This window comes from Schistocerca americana, chromosome 2 (assembly GCF_021461395.2).
Source record: "Schistocerca americana isolate TAMUIC-IGC-003095 chromosome 2, iqSchAmer2.1, whole genome shotgun sequence".
Taxonomy (NCBI): Eukaryota; Metazoa; Arthropoda; class Insecta; order Orthoptera; family Acrididae; genus Schistocerca; species Schistocerca americana.
In genome coordinates this window covers 923,893,258-923,911,558 of record NC_060120.1, presented here as the reverse complement: position 1 = coordinate 923,911,558, position 18,301 = coordinate 923,893,258, and the positions used below count along the sequence as shown (strand labels likewise).

The 18,301-nt window shown below is 40.6% G+C and overlaps 1 protein-coding gene across 3 annotated transcripts; it reads right to left on the bottom strand.

The window, feature by feature from the left end:
* Positions 1-463: 463 nt before the first annotated feature.
* On the bottom strand, positions 464-17,348 carry LOC124595215 (barrier-to-autointegration factor). 3 transcript variants are annotated; one of them, XM_047133857.1, is made up of 3 exons: positions 17,241-17,348; positions 16,908-17,039; positions 464-1,009 (listed from the first exon to the last, which is right to left on the bottom strand). In XM_047133857.1, the coding sequence occupies exons 2-3, from the start codon at positions 17,031-17,033 to the stop codon at positions 863-865; spliced, it is 273 nt and encodes a 90-aa protein (XP_046989813.1). In that variant the 5' UTR covers positions 17,034-17,039; positions 17,241-17,348; the 3' UTR covers positions 464-862. The 3 variants fall into 3 exon arrangements, with proteins under 3 accessions (XP_046989813.1, XP_046989812.1, XP_046989814.1); XM_047133856.1 differs by having other exon boundaries at positions 17,245-17,348; XM_047133858.1 differs by having other exon boundaries at positions 17,123-17,257.
* Between the last annotated feature and the right edge of the window lie 953 nt (positions 17,349-18,301).

Below are 18,301 nucleotides of genomic sequence, written 5' to 3'. Positions count from 1 at the left end.
ATAAATACCAGTGAACAATCTGGGCAGTCATCCAAAATAATTTTGGAAAACTGCAGAACACCAAAATCACGATGCCTGGGAGGGGAATTTAAGCCCACTTCCCATGAATGAAAAGTCTAATGTATGAAGAACTATTCCAGCTCTCTCACTAAAAAACGCAATTTAAGCAGCAAAAGGGAGTTTTAATCAATGTCTTGAGAATATTTGTTACTTCTAGGTAGATGTATTCACACAACCTCTGAGTCTGAAAATACTGTTGCCACCAGTTGGTTCAATGACAACAAAGATTAGATATCTAGATTTGATGTGATACAAATAGAAACAAAAATCCTATCTGTTGTACTACACTATCATTAATAGTTGTGTCTCAAAGGAAAAATATCTACAGTAATATGTTATAATCCGAATTGGGTGAAATTCACAGAGCACAAAAAGTGGAACAGCTCAAATAAAAACAACTTGCTAGTAACAACACTTTATTAAATATAACATCTGATAACAAGATATTCACATTACTCCAGAATTTTCCTGATATATTGTAGCAGGAGATTTATATGTTGTTTCAAGACTTAAAAATTTCTATTTTAAGAAATGTTCCCTGTCATATCAACCACAATTAAAATGATAGTTATTAAATACAGTACATTTAGCACTTGTGAACAGTGTCTCAGCGGATTATAAATTTAAGATGTAAAATTTTCACTTACAGATTTCAATAATTACACAATATATTCAACAGGCACTGGCAGCAAATACAAAAATTAAACATGTACAACACGGCCACATGTGATTTATCTTACATTAAAATTGGTATATTCAGTCTGATAATGGCAATGAAGTTATTAATGCCTTTTTGCCTACTTCACAAAAATTCATCACACCAATCCGACAGACACTGGTAACAATCAGTTGCCTGTTTTTGATTTGCACCAATTGAATCTTTCATCCAGTCAATAAAGAATTCCTTATTCTTCTTGAGAACTAAAAACTGTCCCAACACAACATATGCCTGAAAAAAAAAAAAGGAAGTCATTTATTACTTAAAAAAAAAAAAACATTTAAATTAAGGGTAGTGTCACCACATACATGGACAGTTCTTCTACAGCACATAAACTGACAATACCCTATTTTCACTCAGCCAATGACTGGATGATTATAATTAAGCAATGAGAGAGAAAATAACAGGTTAAGTTTCCAAAATCCATTACAGATTCTTTTTTTTCATTTCTTGGAATATGGGGTGGTATTCAGGAATGTATCTTGTCCAGAACATGAACATATGCTTAGACTCACTGCTAAGAAGCACACTGTCTGCTCATGATCCCTTACTGGCTACTTAAAACCACTCCTCTGTGATCCCCACACAACATGCAATGACCAGGAAGCTGATGGGGGAGACCAGTGAGCATTAATCCTTTTCCTAACTTCTGCTGAGTATTTACATTGCGTCTTACAACAGCTGCCATTAACAGATATTTCCATGAGCAATGGTGCACGACAGAAGTATCTGAAGTCTGAGAAACAACATCATTTCTTAAAGTTTATGGAGAGATTTAAAATAATACAGAGTTAAAGCCAATACTAGCTAACAAAATACTTGTCTGGTTGTTTGGATAATTTAAGGGACCAAACTACTGGGTCATCACTTCCCTTTTCCTCGAACACACAAGTCTACATGACTGTACATCAGAGATGGCCTCCATGCAAAACACAAGGGAAGAAAACCCCACCCTAGGGGGAGGTGCGGGAATTGGGGAGGGAGGGGGGGGGGGGGGGGGAGCAATAAGAAAGGAAGTGGAAATACAGGAAGAAAGGCATGTGAGACACCCTATCCAGGTTGCAGCTGGAAGCCAGCGAAAGCAGAATGCAAAGAGGGGACACCCCCACCACTTACCAGAGATACCCCACACAGAAACTGCCTATAATAGACTATCAACACAGACAGGGCAAGAGAAGCACAGACAGCCAAGCACAGACAGCCATAAGATGAACAAGTCGACAAACAGAACCTGCAAGAGGATGCGAGGAAGAGTAAAAGAGTAGGCAGGGTGAGGGCAGCAGTGGACCACCAAGCCCAGACAGCTGCAGCCCAATCTGGGCAGAGGAGACAACAGAGTTTTCTCCAACCCCTCAACGGGCCAATACGATTAAGTAACCCCCCACCACCAAAAGAGTGCGGTAGAAAACCCCTTCACAAATAAAATGTAGAACTTAAGTCCGGCATCGAGACACTGTCTCCAAATACCAGGGATAGAGAGTCAGGGAGATTGAGAGTACATCACAGAGCAGCTACGTTGGGAAAGTCTAGCAAAACGTTGACCTCCGTCGAATGACAATGGGGTGGGCCTCACAACGGAGGAGATGACCATGCGTCAGCCAAGTATGGCAACTGCAGAGAATGGTACAGTCCTTGTGAGAGGCCTCCATGGAGCACCTCCACAGATTTATAGTCTCATTACCCGCAGTTAGTTTGGTCAAGTCAGAGTGAGCCATTCTGTATTCCAGATCTCTGCAACTTCATCTGTTCCATCAGTACCTATCTTAGGGGTCAGCTTACTGGTAGCCAGTTTGGCTAATCTATCAGCGCGTTCATTCTTCAGGATTCCAATGGGGCCTGGGGTCCAGACGAAGGTTACTGAGCGTTCACATTGTTCAATGGAATACAGGAAATATTGCACAGCTTGAGCAAGGGATGGCAAGGGAAACACTGGTCTAAAGCTTTCAAACTGCTCAACGAGTCTCTGCAGGTGATATAGGATTCACCGGTGCAGGAAAAGATATGCTCAAGAGCGCAAGAGATAGCTACCAACTCTGCAGTGGAAACACTACTGCCATGCAGCAAGGAGTGTAGTTCAATATAACCCACATGGGCACTAAGCAAAGCCTAGGTGACCAGTAATCATCAAACCATCAGTATAGACTACTTCTGAACCCTGGGATGCATCAAGGATGGAGAAAAATTGGTGGCATAAGGCCTCAGGCTGAAAAAACTTTTTCAGACGTAGTGGTATGTCAAGACAAAGCAATGGCCGAGGGATGCACCATGGTACTAGAGATTAGTGTGTCTGGAAGAGAGGCAGTAGAGAAATCAGCTGGAGTTCAGAGGGGGGGACCAGATGTGAATTGAGATCATAATCCCTGACCTGGGCTGCCCTTGCAGGAAATGGTAGTTTGGGTGCTTAGGAGAGCTGCGAAATGTGTAGTATAACTGACAATCTGCTATTGGCACTTTATCTGCAATGGAGGGACCCCAGCCTCCAGGAGTAGGCTGTTCACAGGTCTAGTTAAAAAGGCTCCTGTCGCAAGTTGAACCCTGCTGTGGTGTATCTCATCCAGTATCTGCAACGCTGGAGGTGATTCCCAACCGTAAGCCAGACTCCCATAATAAAGACAGGGTTGTATCAGAGCTTTACAAAGCCGCAGAAGGGTAGTGCGATCTACTGTTCCTCAGGCAGCGAAGTGTATTAAGGTGCAGCAAGCACTTTTGCTCAAGCTGGCAAAGATAGGAAATCCATGTCTAAGACCAGTCCAGAAAAGCGGTAAGTCTCAAAACATCAACCTGCGAAGTTTGTCACCCAGGTCAAGTTCTGGTTGGGGATGAGTGGGAAGATGCCGACAAAAGTGCACGACGTGAGTCTTGGAGGCTGAAAATGAGGGACAATCAGTACAGAGCCCTATGGCCCCCACTCTCGTGGCTATGGAGGGGGTACTGTGGAAGGCACTAACTTGAACCGGTGACTTACGGTGCAACAGAAAATTCTGGATAAAAATCTAAAGCGGACACTGGATACCTCCACTCATCTAAGGTGGCAAGAACTTAAGTGTCATAAACCTTTTGCAGGTCGAAGAAGATGGCAATGACGCAGGGCCGGCCAGAAATTCTGCACGCGTGTGGTGCTCCTGCACATGTGCAACTTCCGGGTCACAGCGTGCACTCCGCAGCTGTCAGCGTTCATGTAGTGTATGTTTCTACACACAGATGTCACTTTATCCACTTGCTGAGATACTCTGTACCAGTGCATTCTAGTGCTCTTTTCACAGCTTGCAAGCCAACCGTAGGAAGGTATTTTGTGTATTAAACATTTAAAGTACTGTCACAGTCTACTCATTGAGACGTCTACTTTTATGTCAACAGTTTAACCCAGTAAGACAAGTAATACAATTAACAACCATAGGTTTTTATTAAGGCAGATTGACTGACAGCACGTACATATGCGTAATGTTTTTGATCTAATATTTAAGATAATTTCTGTCTCACTGACCTCTGAACTGAATGATAACCACAGAAGTCTCGATGATCACCTGTTGTTTCAATACCGTTTTTGCTATATTTTTCATCGGTTCCGTCTGAAATCTGCATAATAACCGACAACTAGATGAATGTTATGTTTTATCAACTTCATCTGAGTGTAGCCCTTCACACATTTAAAAAAAAACCTAAATGTAATTATAAATTGGAACAATCGGTTTAATGACCAATTTTCCTGATAATAATGTAACATGCAGCAGAATGAGGCAATAATGCACAGTTAGTAAACAATAATTTTTAATTATGAAAGGAATAAATCCAAACATGTTAATCACTGGTCACGAGAAATGATACAGTTAATATTAGACACAAAAGCACGGCTCATTGACAAACACAAGCAGTTGCAAAGATTTTCATCACTTATGCTTGATCGAAAACTTTGTTTATTCATTTTCATCACCGAGAAAAATCTTTCACAAACATATGTCGACCCGAACGCGGACATAACTCTCGTGGCTTCTCGGTGCAGGCGTGGAAATTCTTGTTGAGAATAATTTTCGTAGAATTCTTTTTACTTCGCACTGCAAAGAACTTGTCCTTCAGTTTTGTATTGCACTGTAGATCGATCAGTTCCATCTGTAGTTCATTCGGATCATCTTCAACTGACGACGAGAACGGTCGAGCAAAGAGGCGAATTACAGGAGACAAACTTGTAACATCTATTCTTGAAATCTAGCACTTTCATGGACCAGTCCAAGAGTCGGGAAATGTGCAGTGTTTTCTGTCAATAGATGGCTCTCCCAAAGTGCAAGCTTTCTTTCAAAGGCATTTACTTTTTCCAATATGTCAGAAATTAAATTATTTTCACCTTGCAAACTGACGTTCAGGCTGTTCATGTGAGATGTAATGTCCACGAGAAATGCAAGGTCTATATCCAACAAGGGCCTTCCAACATAGGTTTACTTTTTCCCTTCTCATGTAAGAATGTTACTATGACCAAAAGTAAATCAAAAAATATTTTCAGCATTTTACCTCTACTGAGCCAGCATACTTTGGTACAGTAAGGTATGTCGCCATACTCTGCTCGTAATTCCTCCAAGAACCGCCGAAACTGGCGATGCGTAAGCCCATGTGTCTTCAGATAGTTCACAGTAAGCACAAAAATTTGCATGACATTTGCTAACGCTACTGATTTTGCACGAAGCGCCTCTCGATGCAGAAAATTCCATACAATGATTCATCTGTGCACCCTAGCTTTTTGCCTCTCTGATGGCCTTGCATTGATGGTGCTCCAGCTGTGGTCACTGAGACTAACAGATTCCAGTCCATACCGACACCATCAATCGTTTGCTCGACAGCTTGGAATAAGTCCGCACCTGTAGAAGTCCAAAACGTCCTCTGTTACAGAAAGTGCGTTATCGACACCTCGTTTGTATATCACAACCTGGGCTGTATCTGTAAGATCTGTTGCTTCATCGGGCGCAACAGAGAAAGCAACAAAGTCTTTAGCCTTATTTATTAGCTGCCTCTGCACATCGCTGGCCATAGCACTGATATGTCTTGTCACTGTTTGTTTGGATAGACTGATTTCTTGAAACCGGCTTACGTTCATAGGACACACAAGTTCTGCAGCATCAATCAGACACCCTTTCACAAACTCCCCTTTGGAAAAGGGTTTCCCAGATTGTGCAACTCTTACTGCAATTTTAAAACTTGCTCACAGTGAATGTAACACAAGAAACTAAAGGCCCGTCCACACGCAACGATCTGTCTGCGCAAATGTCTGCGCACATCACATCTGCGCAGACAGATCGTTGCGTGTGAACAGAAGATTTGCACCAACCTGAGGTGTGTGCAAACCTGGAAGTTGGAGTTGGAGGTTTGAGCGAAACCTCTCAAATCTGTCGGTTCAAACCACATCTGCGCAGACAAGTTGGAGCGTGTGGACAGGAGATCGTCGCAAATCTGGCGCGAAACAGCTGTTTGCTCAGTCTAGTGTTTGTATTTGTGTGCACAGGGCATTAAAATGGCTGATACTCGTCAGTGTTCTCGAGAGTTTGTAAGTGAATTCATTGAAATATACAGAAACCACCCATGTTTGTGGAAGATTAAAAGTAAAGAATATAGTGACCGAGACAAAAAGACAGAGCAGCATACAATGCTCTAATTGAAAAATTGCGGGCAGTTGGCGCCTCGGCAAACAGAAAACGGTAATAAAAAAATAATTTCGTTGCGAACTGGCGAAATTATTTGCGGATGGATGTCGAAACTTATAATTATCTCTTAAAGCATGTAACCCCTCATATTATGAGAAAAATACTTGTATGAGAAGGGAAATTTCTCCTCATGAACGCCTGGCAGTAACATTAAGATTCCTAGCAACAGGAAGGAGCTACAATGATTTGGAATTTTCATCTGCAATATCGAAACAAGCATTGAGTGAAATAATACCCAACACATGTGAAGCTATTTACGCTTTCCTGAAAGATGAGTTCATGAAGGCAAGTCAAGTAAATTAGTCTGTCAGCGAACTGTTTACCGAAAAGAGTTATCCAAAGTTCAGAAATCTAGAAGATCTGGTGTAGGAGTAGATCAAGTATACCAGCCAACATGATGGTATTTTGATCTACTTGGCTTTCTTAGTGATCAAGAAACGCCAAGACCAAGCAGGAGTACAATTGAAGATGAAATTGGAGTGCCAATGTGCGAGGAAATGGAACACGTGGTTATGTAAAACAAAACAGGTTCGCCCTGCAACTCTCGCAGTAAATTTACGTGACAAAACTGCTTTCGCTTTAGCAGCCACTGTCTGCACCATTTTGACCGCTTTCTCTGTTTCCTGCGGTTGGTCTGAATGTTTTTTGCAACACAAGTTGCGAACACAGACCACAACAGAACTTCCTCCATTTCTATTTTTCAAAATAACTGAATTAAATTTTGACGTTTTCGGGGAGCGTAGTCGCTTGCCACTGATATTTCTTTTCTACACCGACAGATGGCGGGCGAGTAGTAGATTGGGGTTTGTGTCGTGTGAACACACCACATTTGCAGCGATCTTTTGCATGTACAGACATCTGCGCCGATGTCTGCGCAGACAGATCGTTGCGTGTGGACCGGGCTTAAGAGTTCAAGAAGTATCAGTTACTTTGATGTACAGTAAAATTGAGTTGATGTGTCTCATCCATTTTTAAGGACATTTAATTTTGCTTGCCGTTCTTCACTGTTAGTACACTACACTCGTCTCTGTGATATGTATTGTAGTGTCTTTCAATTGGAAACTTACGCTGGCTGCCTATTATTCACGGCGCAGCAAACAATGAGTTTTCGCCAACGACTACAAAAAAAGAATTGCAGTTCCCAGTCATTTTTTAACTACTGACAACATAATCTCCTGTCATTTGCTTTTTCACAGTACCTGCCATTTCTCAGTACTTCTCTGTTAAGGTTATGGTCACCAGGGGTAAACGAGACTGGGTATGTTGTGCTCTTGTTTGTACCACATAAACAGGGAAGCAGAGCCGCCGCCATTCATTTAGGACACATATCTAAGGACACATGTCTAATAACAGATGTCGCTGTCACTCGCTGTCACAGACGTGCGTACATGTGCAGCACTTCTGCACACTGTGCAGCGTTTGTGCCGGCCCTGCTATAAGGTGTTGACGTCGAGCAAACGCTGTTGGGATAGCCAACTCCAGGTAAACCAAATTATCAGTAGTGGAATGGCCTTGGCAGAAACCAAGCTGGGATGGAGCCAGAAGTCCCTGAGACTCAAGGACAAACACAGCCGCCAGCTCACCATGCACTCAAATAACATATAGAGAGGTGAGACTTATTGTGTGATAACTGCTAACTGTGTCCCTAGAGGGTGCTTACCCGGTTTCAGCACTGGGGCAATGATGCTTTGTCACCACTGCAATGGGAACTTGCCCGCACTCCAGATACTGTTAAAGATGGCAAGGATATAACACTGACAATCCACCGATAGGAGCCTGAGCATTTGGTAGTGGATTTGGACTGGTCCTGCAACTGTATCAGTGCAGTAAGGACAAATCCTTACTTGCTGAATGGAGCATTACATGGCTCCAGATGACATGCAGTAAGACATAATTGCTTTCGCTCCACCCACTCTTTTAGAACATGAAAGGCAGTTTGATAATTCTCAGATGCTGAGGCTCGAGTATAATGCAAAGCAAAATCAGCAACAGCGTCTGGTTCAGTGCAGACAGTGCCATTTATTGTAATACCAGGTACAGCTGCAAGTGTCTGCTACCCGTATAGATGTCTGATCTTAGCCCAAACCTGCAAAGGAGAGGTATATGGTCTGATGATTGACACATACCATTCCCAGCATTTTCACTTCCTTTTTTATTTGGTGATGGAACAGGACACAGAACTGCTTAAAGCAATGAGTGCTCCTTTGATGGGCTGGAGAGCCCAACTACGATATCTAATGACCTCTGCAATTTCTGATAACCACCAAGGTACAGCCTTCTGTCGGGGCACGCCCGAGGAACAGGCGCTTGCTAAATACAAGGAGCATTTGCACATAGTGTTCATCCACAATCTCTACAGATGAAGCTAGTGTTGCAATGCAGACATGTGCCCAAATTTCCAACACTTGAAGCACCGCATGGGGGAGGATGATGAGAAATACTGTTTCACATCACATTGGTATACCACTACCTTGACGTTTTCAGGCAATGAATTGCCTTCAAAGGCTGACATGAAGGCATTGGTAGCAACTCCACTGTTCTCGGCCTTCTATGTACACGATGCAAGAAGTGTATACCCCACTGCTCCAAGCTGGTGCGCAGAACATCATCAAATTGTAAGAGCAGGTCTCTGTGTAAAATGATGCCCTGAAGTAAATTTTGGACTGTTATGGTTAGTGACAGTCGCCAGTATGTTATCCACCTTGTTACAATGGAGCAGTGCCAATGACTGTGCAGGGGATGTCATTTGGTCAAAATTGACCCATTTTTTATTTTAGAGACTGCTGCCACTTCCCCAAACTTGCCAAAGTCCTCTACACAGAAAAAGGGTTTTGCAGCCAAGAAGGTATCACCCTCAGTCATTGTACAAACCAAGCATTGCCACGAGTATGGCTCTGCTTGCCTCTTAGACCAATGTTCCTCCCATGCCATAGCCAGGAAAGGGAACATTCTAGGGTCATATTCCTCTGCAGTAAAAGAGGACTGTCATTTCTTAGAGACTGCTGAGGCTGTATGGCCATCAGTGGGAGATAACTTCATCTGCTTCACTTGCAGCTCATCCATCACAATGCCACCCAATTAAAATGGTGGCTCTACAATGCGCACCAGCTGGCGTCAGCCTCAACAATGGCTACCTGTAGTGATCTGTTGCTTTGAGCCCCCATGTCCCAGACACAACAGGCAAATACTGCTTGGCATAAATGGGGAGTTTCCCCAGCTCAGGCACCAACAGTGCAATCCCCGCAGTAATCTGACAACCTCCACACACAACGTGATGGGCACCACATTGGGCGACCTTTCCTGCACGATCAGCACTTCTGGAGAATTTAGGAAATTGGTGGCAGATCAAACCCAACAATGAGGAACATTTAATGAAAGTGGAAACTCAAGTGGGGATAGTGGAAGTACAAGCTTGTGGTGTGGAAAGGAAGTAATGCCGTAAAGACTGGGGATCCGTGATAGCCAAGTATGTACTCACAAAAAGAGTTGAGAGCCACCAGGGTGGAACCAAATACTTAACTGTCTACAGAACATAAAGCATGGGAACATATGGTAGCTTCCTGGATGATGGGCAATGTCATAACACAACTGAGAAAGTGCACAGCTATTTTCCCAAATGTAGGATAATATTTGTGTCTTACAGATGTAAGAAAGGTTCTTGAAGCATTCTGCCACAACAACCCATATTATTGGCTGTGATTCTGCACATAAATCGAGAATGCTTTGAATTATCTCCAATGTGCACTCTGTCTCTCACTACATGCTCCAGCCTTTCTCTCTAGTGGCGACACTGGGGTATTCTCTACATGGAAATACAATACTGTTTCTGATGTGGCCTGTCTCAAGAAACATACAACTCTGAAGCAGAATTGCCTGTCCATACTTATTTCCAAAAAGACATGTCAGTATTACTGCTGATCAAAATATAAGTACATTCAGTATCGAGAACGGAGCGGAACAGAGCAGATAAAGTTAATATTGAAGGCCAGGTTACTGACCACAGGTTGAGAGGGACCCACCTGGGTTCTAAGTGACCTGCCCTTCCCTGTTAATCTTCCCATCTATATCTCTCTCCTGCTGAGGAAGGAGCTGTTGGTTCCAAAAGCGAAGCTAGTATACTACTAACACCTACTAAATACGGTTTTCCAAAATTGAAGGAAATATTCCAGAATTCGAACCAAGAGCAAATGCCAACATGAGTAACTTAGAAGTAGATATCCTTGGTGTAGCAAAGCAGCCTAAATCACTTAATAAAAGCAAGGCCTCCAGTAATGACTGTACGCCAGTCAAGTTACTCTCAGAGTATGCTATACAATGGCTCCATATTTAGCAATCGTATGTAATCGATTGCTCATTGACAGGTCCATACCTAAAGACTGGAAAGCTGCACAAGTCACACCAATACGCAAGAAAGGAAACAGGAGTAATCCACTAAATAACAGACCCATATCACTAATGTCGATTTGTAGTAGGATTCTGTAACACATATTGTGCTTGAATATTACTGACTAACAGTCAACACATATTCAGAAAATATTCTTGTGAAACACGATTAGTTCTAGCTCTTTATTCTCATTATGTAATGAGTGCTACTGACAGGGGATTCAAATTGATTCCATATTTTTTGATTTCCAGAAGGCTTGTGACACTGTACCTCACAAGTTACTTCTAATCAAATTGCATACCTATGGACTATAGTTTCAGTTGTGTGACTGGATTCATAATTTCCTGTCAGAATTGTCATAATTCGTAATAACTAACAGAAGTCGAATAAAACAAAAGTAATATCTGGGGTTCCCAACTAAGTGTTTTAGACTCTCAGCTGTTCCTTATCTACAAAAATGATTTTGGAGACAACCGAGTGGCAAAATTAGACTGTTTGCAGATTATGCTGCCATAAAGTCACTGGATGATTGAAACAAATTGCAATATGATTTAGCCCAGATACCTGTATGGTGCGAAACGTGGCAACTGACTGAAACAATGGACAGTGTTAAAGCTTCCACATGAGTACCAAAATACACCACTGAATCTTGGTTATACCATAAGTGAAAGAATTCTAAAAGCTGTAAATTCAACTACGTACTTAGAGATCACAAATATGAATACCTTAAGTTGGAATGGAAAAACAGATAATGTTGAGGGGAAAGCAAACCAAAGAATAAAATTTATTGTTGTAACACTGAGAAAATGCAACAGTGTCTACTGAAGGGATTGCCTACACTATGATGGTACATCATCTTCTGGAGTATTACTATGCAGTGAGGGATCCGCAACAGATGGAATCAACAGAGGACACTGAAATAGTTAAAAGAAGGGCAGCTCATTTTGTACTTTCGTGGAACAGGGGAGAGGGTGCCACGAATATGATATGTGAACTAGGGTGGCAATCATTCAAACAAAGGCTTTTTTCGTTGTGGTAGGATCTTCTCGTGTAATTTCAATCGCCGACTTTCTCCTTAGAGTGCAAAAATATTTTGTTACCACATACCTACATAGGGAGGATTTGCTTGTGCACTGTTCAAGAGTAGAAAGGTAGAGAATTAGCTTGAAGGTGATTTAATGACTTCTATCAGGCACTTTATTGTAAATTACAGAGTAATGATGTAGATGTACATTTATGAAAATAAGTACTGGCAAGCAATTCAGTTTCACAATTTCCAAGAGACAGTTCACATTTTGATACAACTAAAGGGGGGGGGGGGGGGGGAGGGGGAAGGAGAATGATTTATACCATTACTGAAAAACTATCACTATTGTTTGTTAACGCAATACTTGTGTCTGCTTTCTGTCATCCTGAACAAGAGTTAAACTGGCCAAACAGCTCACCATATGTACAATAAACAAACTGAATATCAACAAGGTTCCTCGAGCACACGTAAAGTCTGCATAAGAGACAGGTACGACAGAACTATGTCATTGGCTGGTGTGTCATGCAGTATGCTGTCCTTTGGCCTCTTGCTATTGCTAATCATCCCGCTGTTCTCCTTACATGCACATCCGAGTTCGATCCTCGGCCGGGTTGTAGATTTTATCCACTCGGGGACTGCACATTCTGTTCATCACTTCATCATCATCCACACTCAAGTTGCAGAAGTGGTTTCATATAAAGAGACATGCACTAGCACCAAAGAGGGGGTCTACATGATCATTTCATTACTAACATGGAGTACTTAACAAAATATGCAGTATGCACTAATCCAGAAATCAAAGTAAATTAAATGAAGAAACTTTATAGGTGTTTTGAAGTGAACACTGAACTGAGAGTGGTTCTTCACAATGGACACTTTCATAGATGTTCTGCTGCATAAAACTGATTGCGAAAGTGTTTCTACCTCTACTATTAAAATGTTTGTTAATTATACTTACTGAAATTTTAAGGAAATAGTTGTGGTCATCTATTACAATACAGTGTGAGGCGTTTAACTGTCGTTTAACCATCAAGCTGATCCACATCCCAAATGCTGATCATCAAATAAGAAGCTCTGAAGCTGACGTGAGTGAGGATTATCTGTATCTGAACTGGTAACTGAGCAACATACACGGCAGGAGGTGCCTCAGCATCAGCAAGGTGATTCAGGAGAAAGGTGAGCAACTGGATATAGTATATTTGGGCATGAGGAGAGAGTGGGAATGAAGGGAAGGGGTTGTGCCAAGGGACAAATTAAAACAACTTTTTAAATACATCTGTCCTTTATGAGGGTAACTGTAATCCTGAAATTAAAATATCCCCCCCCCCCCCCAAAATAACAAAAAGTGAACTTACAAGGGGAATAATCACAGTATTAGTAATGTAACTACCACAACTTATGTAAATCTTTAGACTTTGTGTACAACAGGTTATATATATTGGCGCGCAGGTACATAAAACACAGTTACAAAGAAAATTTATGAGTACTGATTAAGATATAAAGTACTTTAATTAGAACTGTAATAGCATTTTAATTAACTGATCATAAACCATGAACATCCATTACTGATTACAGGTTTCTAGATTTTGCTCCCACGTAATTTCTACTGCCAAAACCCCACCTCACATTTGGTGGTCATCCTATTCTTTTCACTTCCATCTTAGAGTATATTATTAGTGTGTGGTAATGGACCCCCCCCCCCCCCCCCCCCCCCACCTTGCCCCTCCTGAAATCTCGCTTACAGTGACAGACTGGTCTGCAGTGTATCCCAAGATCTAGGTTAGGTACGGAAACTGGTAATCTGGTTCTCAGTTGGCGAAGCCAACTAAAGTGAGGTTGTGGTAACAGACTGACCCCTATTTACTTGGTACACCAACCACACTGTCACCAGACTACATGTTCTGGTCACTTCAATTTGATTTTCAATAAAGTAATAATTACATATCCCATTCCAATCTGTTCCCTGAGCCATTTGTCAGTTTTCCTGGTTCTCTGACTAGGTGTCAACATTTGTCTCTCCACTGGACACTCTGCAACTACCAGTTACTGAGTTAGAAGTATGTACCTCACTGCCATAAAAATCTTGATTAAATGGTTCTATGAACCCACTATTATGTTAGGCTTACTGCAACTGATTTGCAGACATAACTCCAAAACTGTTCTGTGAAGTCCTTCCATTTGTGTAAGTTTGTCTGCATCGAAGACAGGAATTACAACAGCTACAATACCAGAAGGAAAAATGACATTACTACATGTTATGGTTGTCTTCAGCACAAAAAGGGGTGCACAATGCCATAAAGAAAATTTCTTACAGACAGTGAAGCAGAATTAGAAAACTGAAAAGTTTCTCCTTCACAACTCCTATTCCGTAAAAGAATTTCTGTTTCCGGTAGGCAGAAATTACTGACTCATATGTATTTTTTAAAACCTCACAACTGTTCAAAGTAGTTGTACTTGTACTAAAGCCCACTCACGCGCGGCTTTTGGGTGTGCATGTCAATGGCTCAATTTTTCCACTACCTGGTGATTTGTTTCGTTCAATCCTACATTATTCTTCAGTAGACAATCTTACTTTCCAACGATAGCTTATTTCTCAAGGGCTGTAAGACAAGTTTGGTTGAAACTGAGTCAAATCTCAAACAAACTATTAGTTCATACTCAATACCCCACTGTGTAATTTTGTTCATGAAATGATCACAGTAAGTTGTATTATATCCACTTTCAAAGTGAGGTTGATCCTGTGTGTGATTAAAATACAAGTTTTTCTATACAGTTGATAATAATGTTATGCAAATATGTTATAGATCACAGAGAGGAAGACGAAACGTCTACAGCTTCTTATGTCTTCTCCGTCTACCTTTTTCCTTTAAATAAAATAATTATAACTTCGTGTTAGTTCTCAAAAACTGTCTTCCTCTGCAGACAATCAGTAATTATTTCTCCAGAGCCTTTTTGTTTAACTTTTCCTCCAGTTTTAATCAATTCTACAGATACACCATCTTCCAACTTTATAGTCCTACAGCTCATTAGGCCGTACTTATAGAATGCCATTGTACTGAAAAATATTTGTGTTTCTGAATCAGCTCACAATTTAAAGTTTTTAAGGAACTCATCGTATGGTAGTGTAATTCTGTCTCTTGACAGTCACTGTGCAGTACTATAATGAAATATATCTGAGAATGTATAAAAGCGCTGGCAGGTCGATAGACACACAAACAAACACAAACATACACACAAAATTCAAGCTTTCGCAACAAACTGTTGCCTCATCAGGAAAGAGGGAAGGGAGGGGAAGACGAAAGGAAGTGGGTTTTAAAGGAGAGGGTAAGGAGTCATTCCAATCCCGGGAGCGGAAAGACTTACCTTAGGGGGAAAAAAGGACAGGTATACACTCGCACACACGCACATATCCATCCACACATACAGACACAAGCAGACATATTTAAAGACCCCCTAAGGTAAGTCTTTCCGCTCCCGGGATTGGAATGACTCCTTACCCTCTCCTTTAAAACCCACTTCCTTTCGCCTTCCTGATGAGGCAACAGTTTGTTGCGAAAGCTTGAATTTTGTGTGTATGTTTGTGTGTCTATCGACCTGCCAGCGCTTTTGTTCGGTAAGTCACCTCATCTTTGTTTTTATATATAATTTTTCCCACGTGGAATGTTTCCTTCCATTATATTGAGAATGTATAAAGCCACTTTTGTGAGATCAGTCCAAAAATCTTGGAAACACTGGATGGTATTGTATATCGGGAAATCCGCGAGTTGTTCACAATGTTTCGTAGATTATTACTGTGTGTATGATAGCTGTACACAGCCAAAACAACTTCATATATGGAACTAGACCATAAATTTTGAACAGGACAATGACTAGAGTTTTGGAATGATGGCAGTCATCTGTTTGGGTAAAATTATGGCATGTTAAACAATCATCTGCAGTTCAACAAAATCCATGTGGATACAAAAGAGAAAGATTGTGCCTCCTCAGAAAAAGGGTAGGCCTACGCAAAAGGCTCTTGTCTTCAAATGTTTGCAACTGACAACCTTGGGCTATGCTACATATCGATCTGTACCCACAACCTTTATTTCACATTGACATTTGTCTTTGTCAACTGTCCTACTGTTACCTGTCAACCTAATAGAGATCTAATGAGCATCTGAACTAAGATTAGTGTGTCCTGATAACCAGTATTTAAGGATGGGCAGTGATCTACTGCATATTAATGAAGAGTGCCAACTCTGGTACTGAAGTGTCAAATCTGATTTAATGCAGTAAGATCACAAATGTGTCTTACAACATACGGCTCAAACAAATACCTTTTGATCTCAATTGTGATGATAGAAATCAAGTGCATATAAACATAGTGAGGTTGAATAAACGAAATTGGTGTAAATATACCTGCTAGCACAGGAAAAACTAAACAGAATGGGAATCTACTAATATAATATGTTTTGAAGCATCATTCTACAGAGTTGTACTTTTACTGTAATTATTATGATACATACAATACCCAGGATAAACTCTTATGTTTACATGACAGACAAGTAGGCCTATCATCGACAAGTTACATCATGCCTAATCAAGAAAAAACTGTCTTGCTAAGTTACGTTATATACCTACAGAAAGTACTACTGCTCCACACACCATGAACAGAATGTCATTAGCATCTAATACAACAAAACCAAACGTTTGGTTGAAGGGCAGCCCAGAAGACTCACCCACTGTGGCTGACACAAGGTAAATAATGTTTTGTTGTTATAAAACAATCTACAATATCTTCGAAGTACAGGGTTAAAAGTTGTATCTGCGTGATTATTCAGACAGAGGAAAATTCACGAGGATCAGCACTTTTAAACTAATATAGATTTGTCAAATCAATTTTTGGCACTTATGCACTGCTAAACTGCATAAGTGCCCAATTTTTAACGTCAGTCTGTGCCTGAACAACAACTATTTTGTATGTGATATTTTATTTACTGAGTCCCAGTGAGATAAGTTTCTATTCTAAACCGCAGCAATATTGTAACTTACTTTATCAAATCCGAGTTTCTCAAATCTGCCGCCTAGGACTTCGCCGATTCCTGCCAAGTCGGTCACCGGCTTGTTGCCCATAGGCTCAGCAACGAAATTTCTATGTTTCTGTGACGTACTCGACATGATGACCTGCAAATATATGACCCAACTAATTCAGCAACACTGAACTCACAATTACGACAATGGAAATACATCACTAATCATTCACGTACGATTACAAAGAATGGGGGCTACTTCGTCCGTCTCTACACGTTACAAATACTTTCACGAAATAGATGACGCCACAAATATCTTATACAATGAGTCATAAAAACCGAAAATTTCACGTACCTACGTTTTTGGCGCACTTCTCAAAACACACATCTATTTCAAATGTTGTCGTCAAAGATATTCAAGTATCACAGCTAAGATGGCGCGTATTTCCAAAATGTACGACAGAGTAAATAACTAAAGCAATATTTAGGTATTTTCAGTAATGAGTGCTCAACTGTAAATATTTTATTGCCTTGTAGATATTTCCTACGAATTTCTTGTAATTAATCGCAACATTAATATATTTTAGAGAAATAAATATTTTCAGAATGGTGAATGTAAAGTGCATTTATTCCTTTCAAAATCATGTTTATGTAATTGTGAAATATAAGGTGATTATCCAGTACTCATCATTCCCGTCAGACGGTTTTTATTGAAGTACGAAACTTCTTTCGAAATTTTGCTCTTCCCTAACGGATGAAATACTTCCTTCAGAAGACCATTTACAAACTTTATATTTTTTCTCATTGAAGTAACGAATTTCCTTCTAATATAGTAGATTAGATCTACCTGTTGCAAGCACACACATAGCATTAATCAATATATCGATATTATCTACTTAAATTTCTTCTCGTCGTTTCCATTATTTCGTTTTCGAGTCACTGAGCTATGCGCCTAAGCTGGTTGATATTTACAGGCTCTTCACATTTTAAAACACATGCAGACCGTCACTAGGATATTGGCGATGTTATGTAATTTCTGAAGTTGTAAGAATAGCATTTAAACCGCTCCATTACGCACCAGTGTGAAAAACACGATACCGTACTTTACTTACAGATGCTCTTGGTTTAACAACTTTCGTGTACAGATACAAGTCATTGTAAACTATGTCAGTGAAGATGCCAATACTGTTTAAAATATGTTGTTTCAGAATACAATCACAACTTGTTTGCAATGCACCAACTGGAAAAAGTTAAATTTCGAGTTACATTTCAAAAACTGAAGAGCAGCTATTCAGAAAGAGAAATAAAAAAAAAAAAACTGGAATACAGCAAACAATGTATTAATTTTGGCCATACAAATTCTGTCTTTTTGAGAATTCTTTGAGCTACTTGGAAGAAATGTGTGTTGAGAATAGA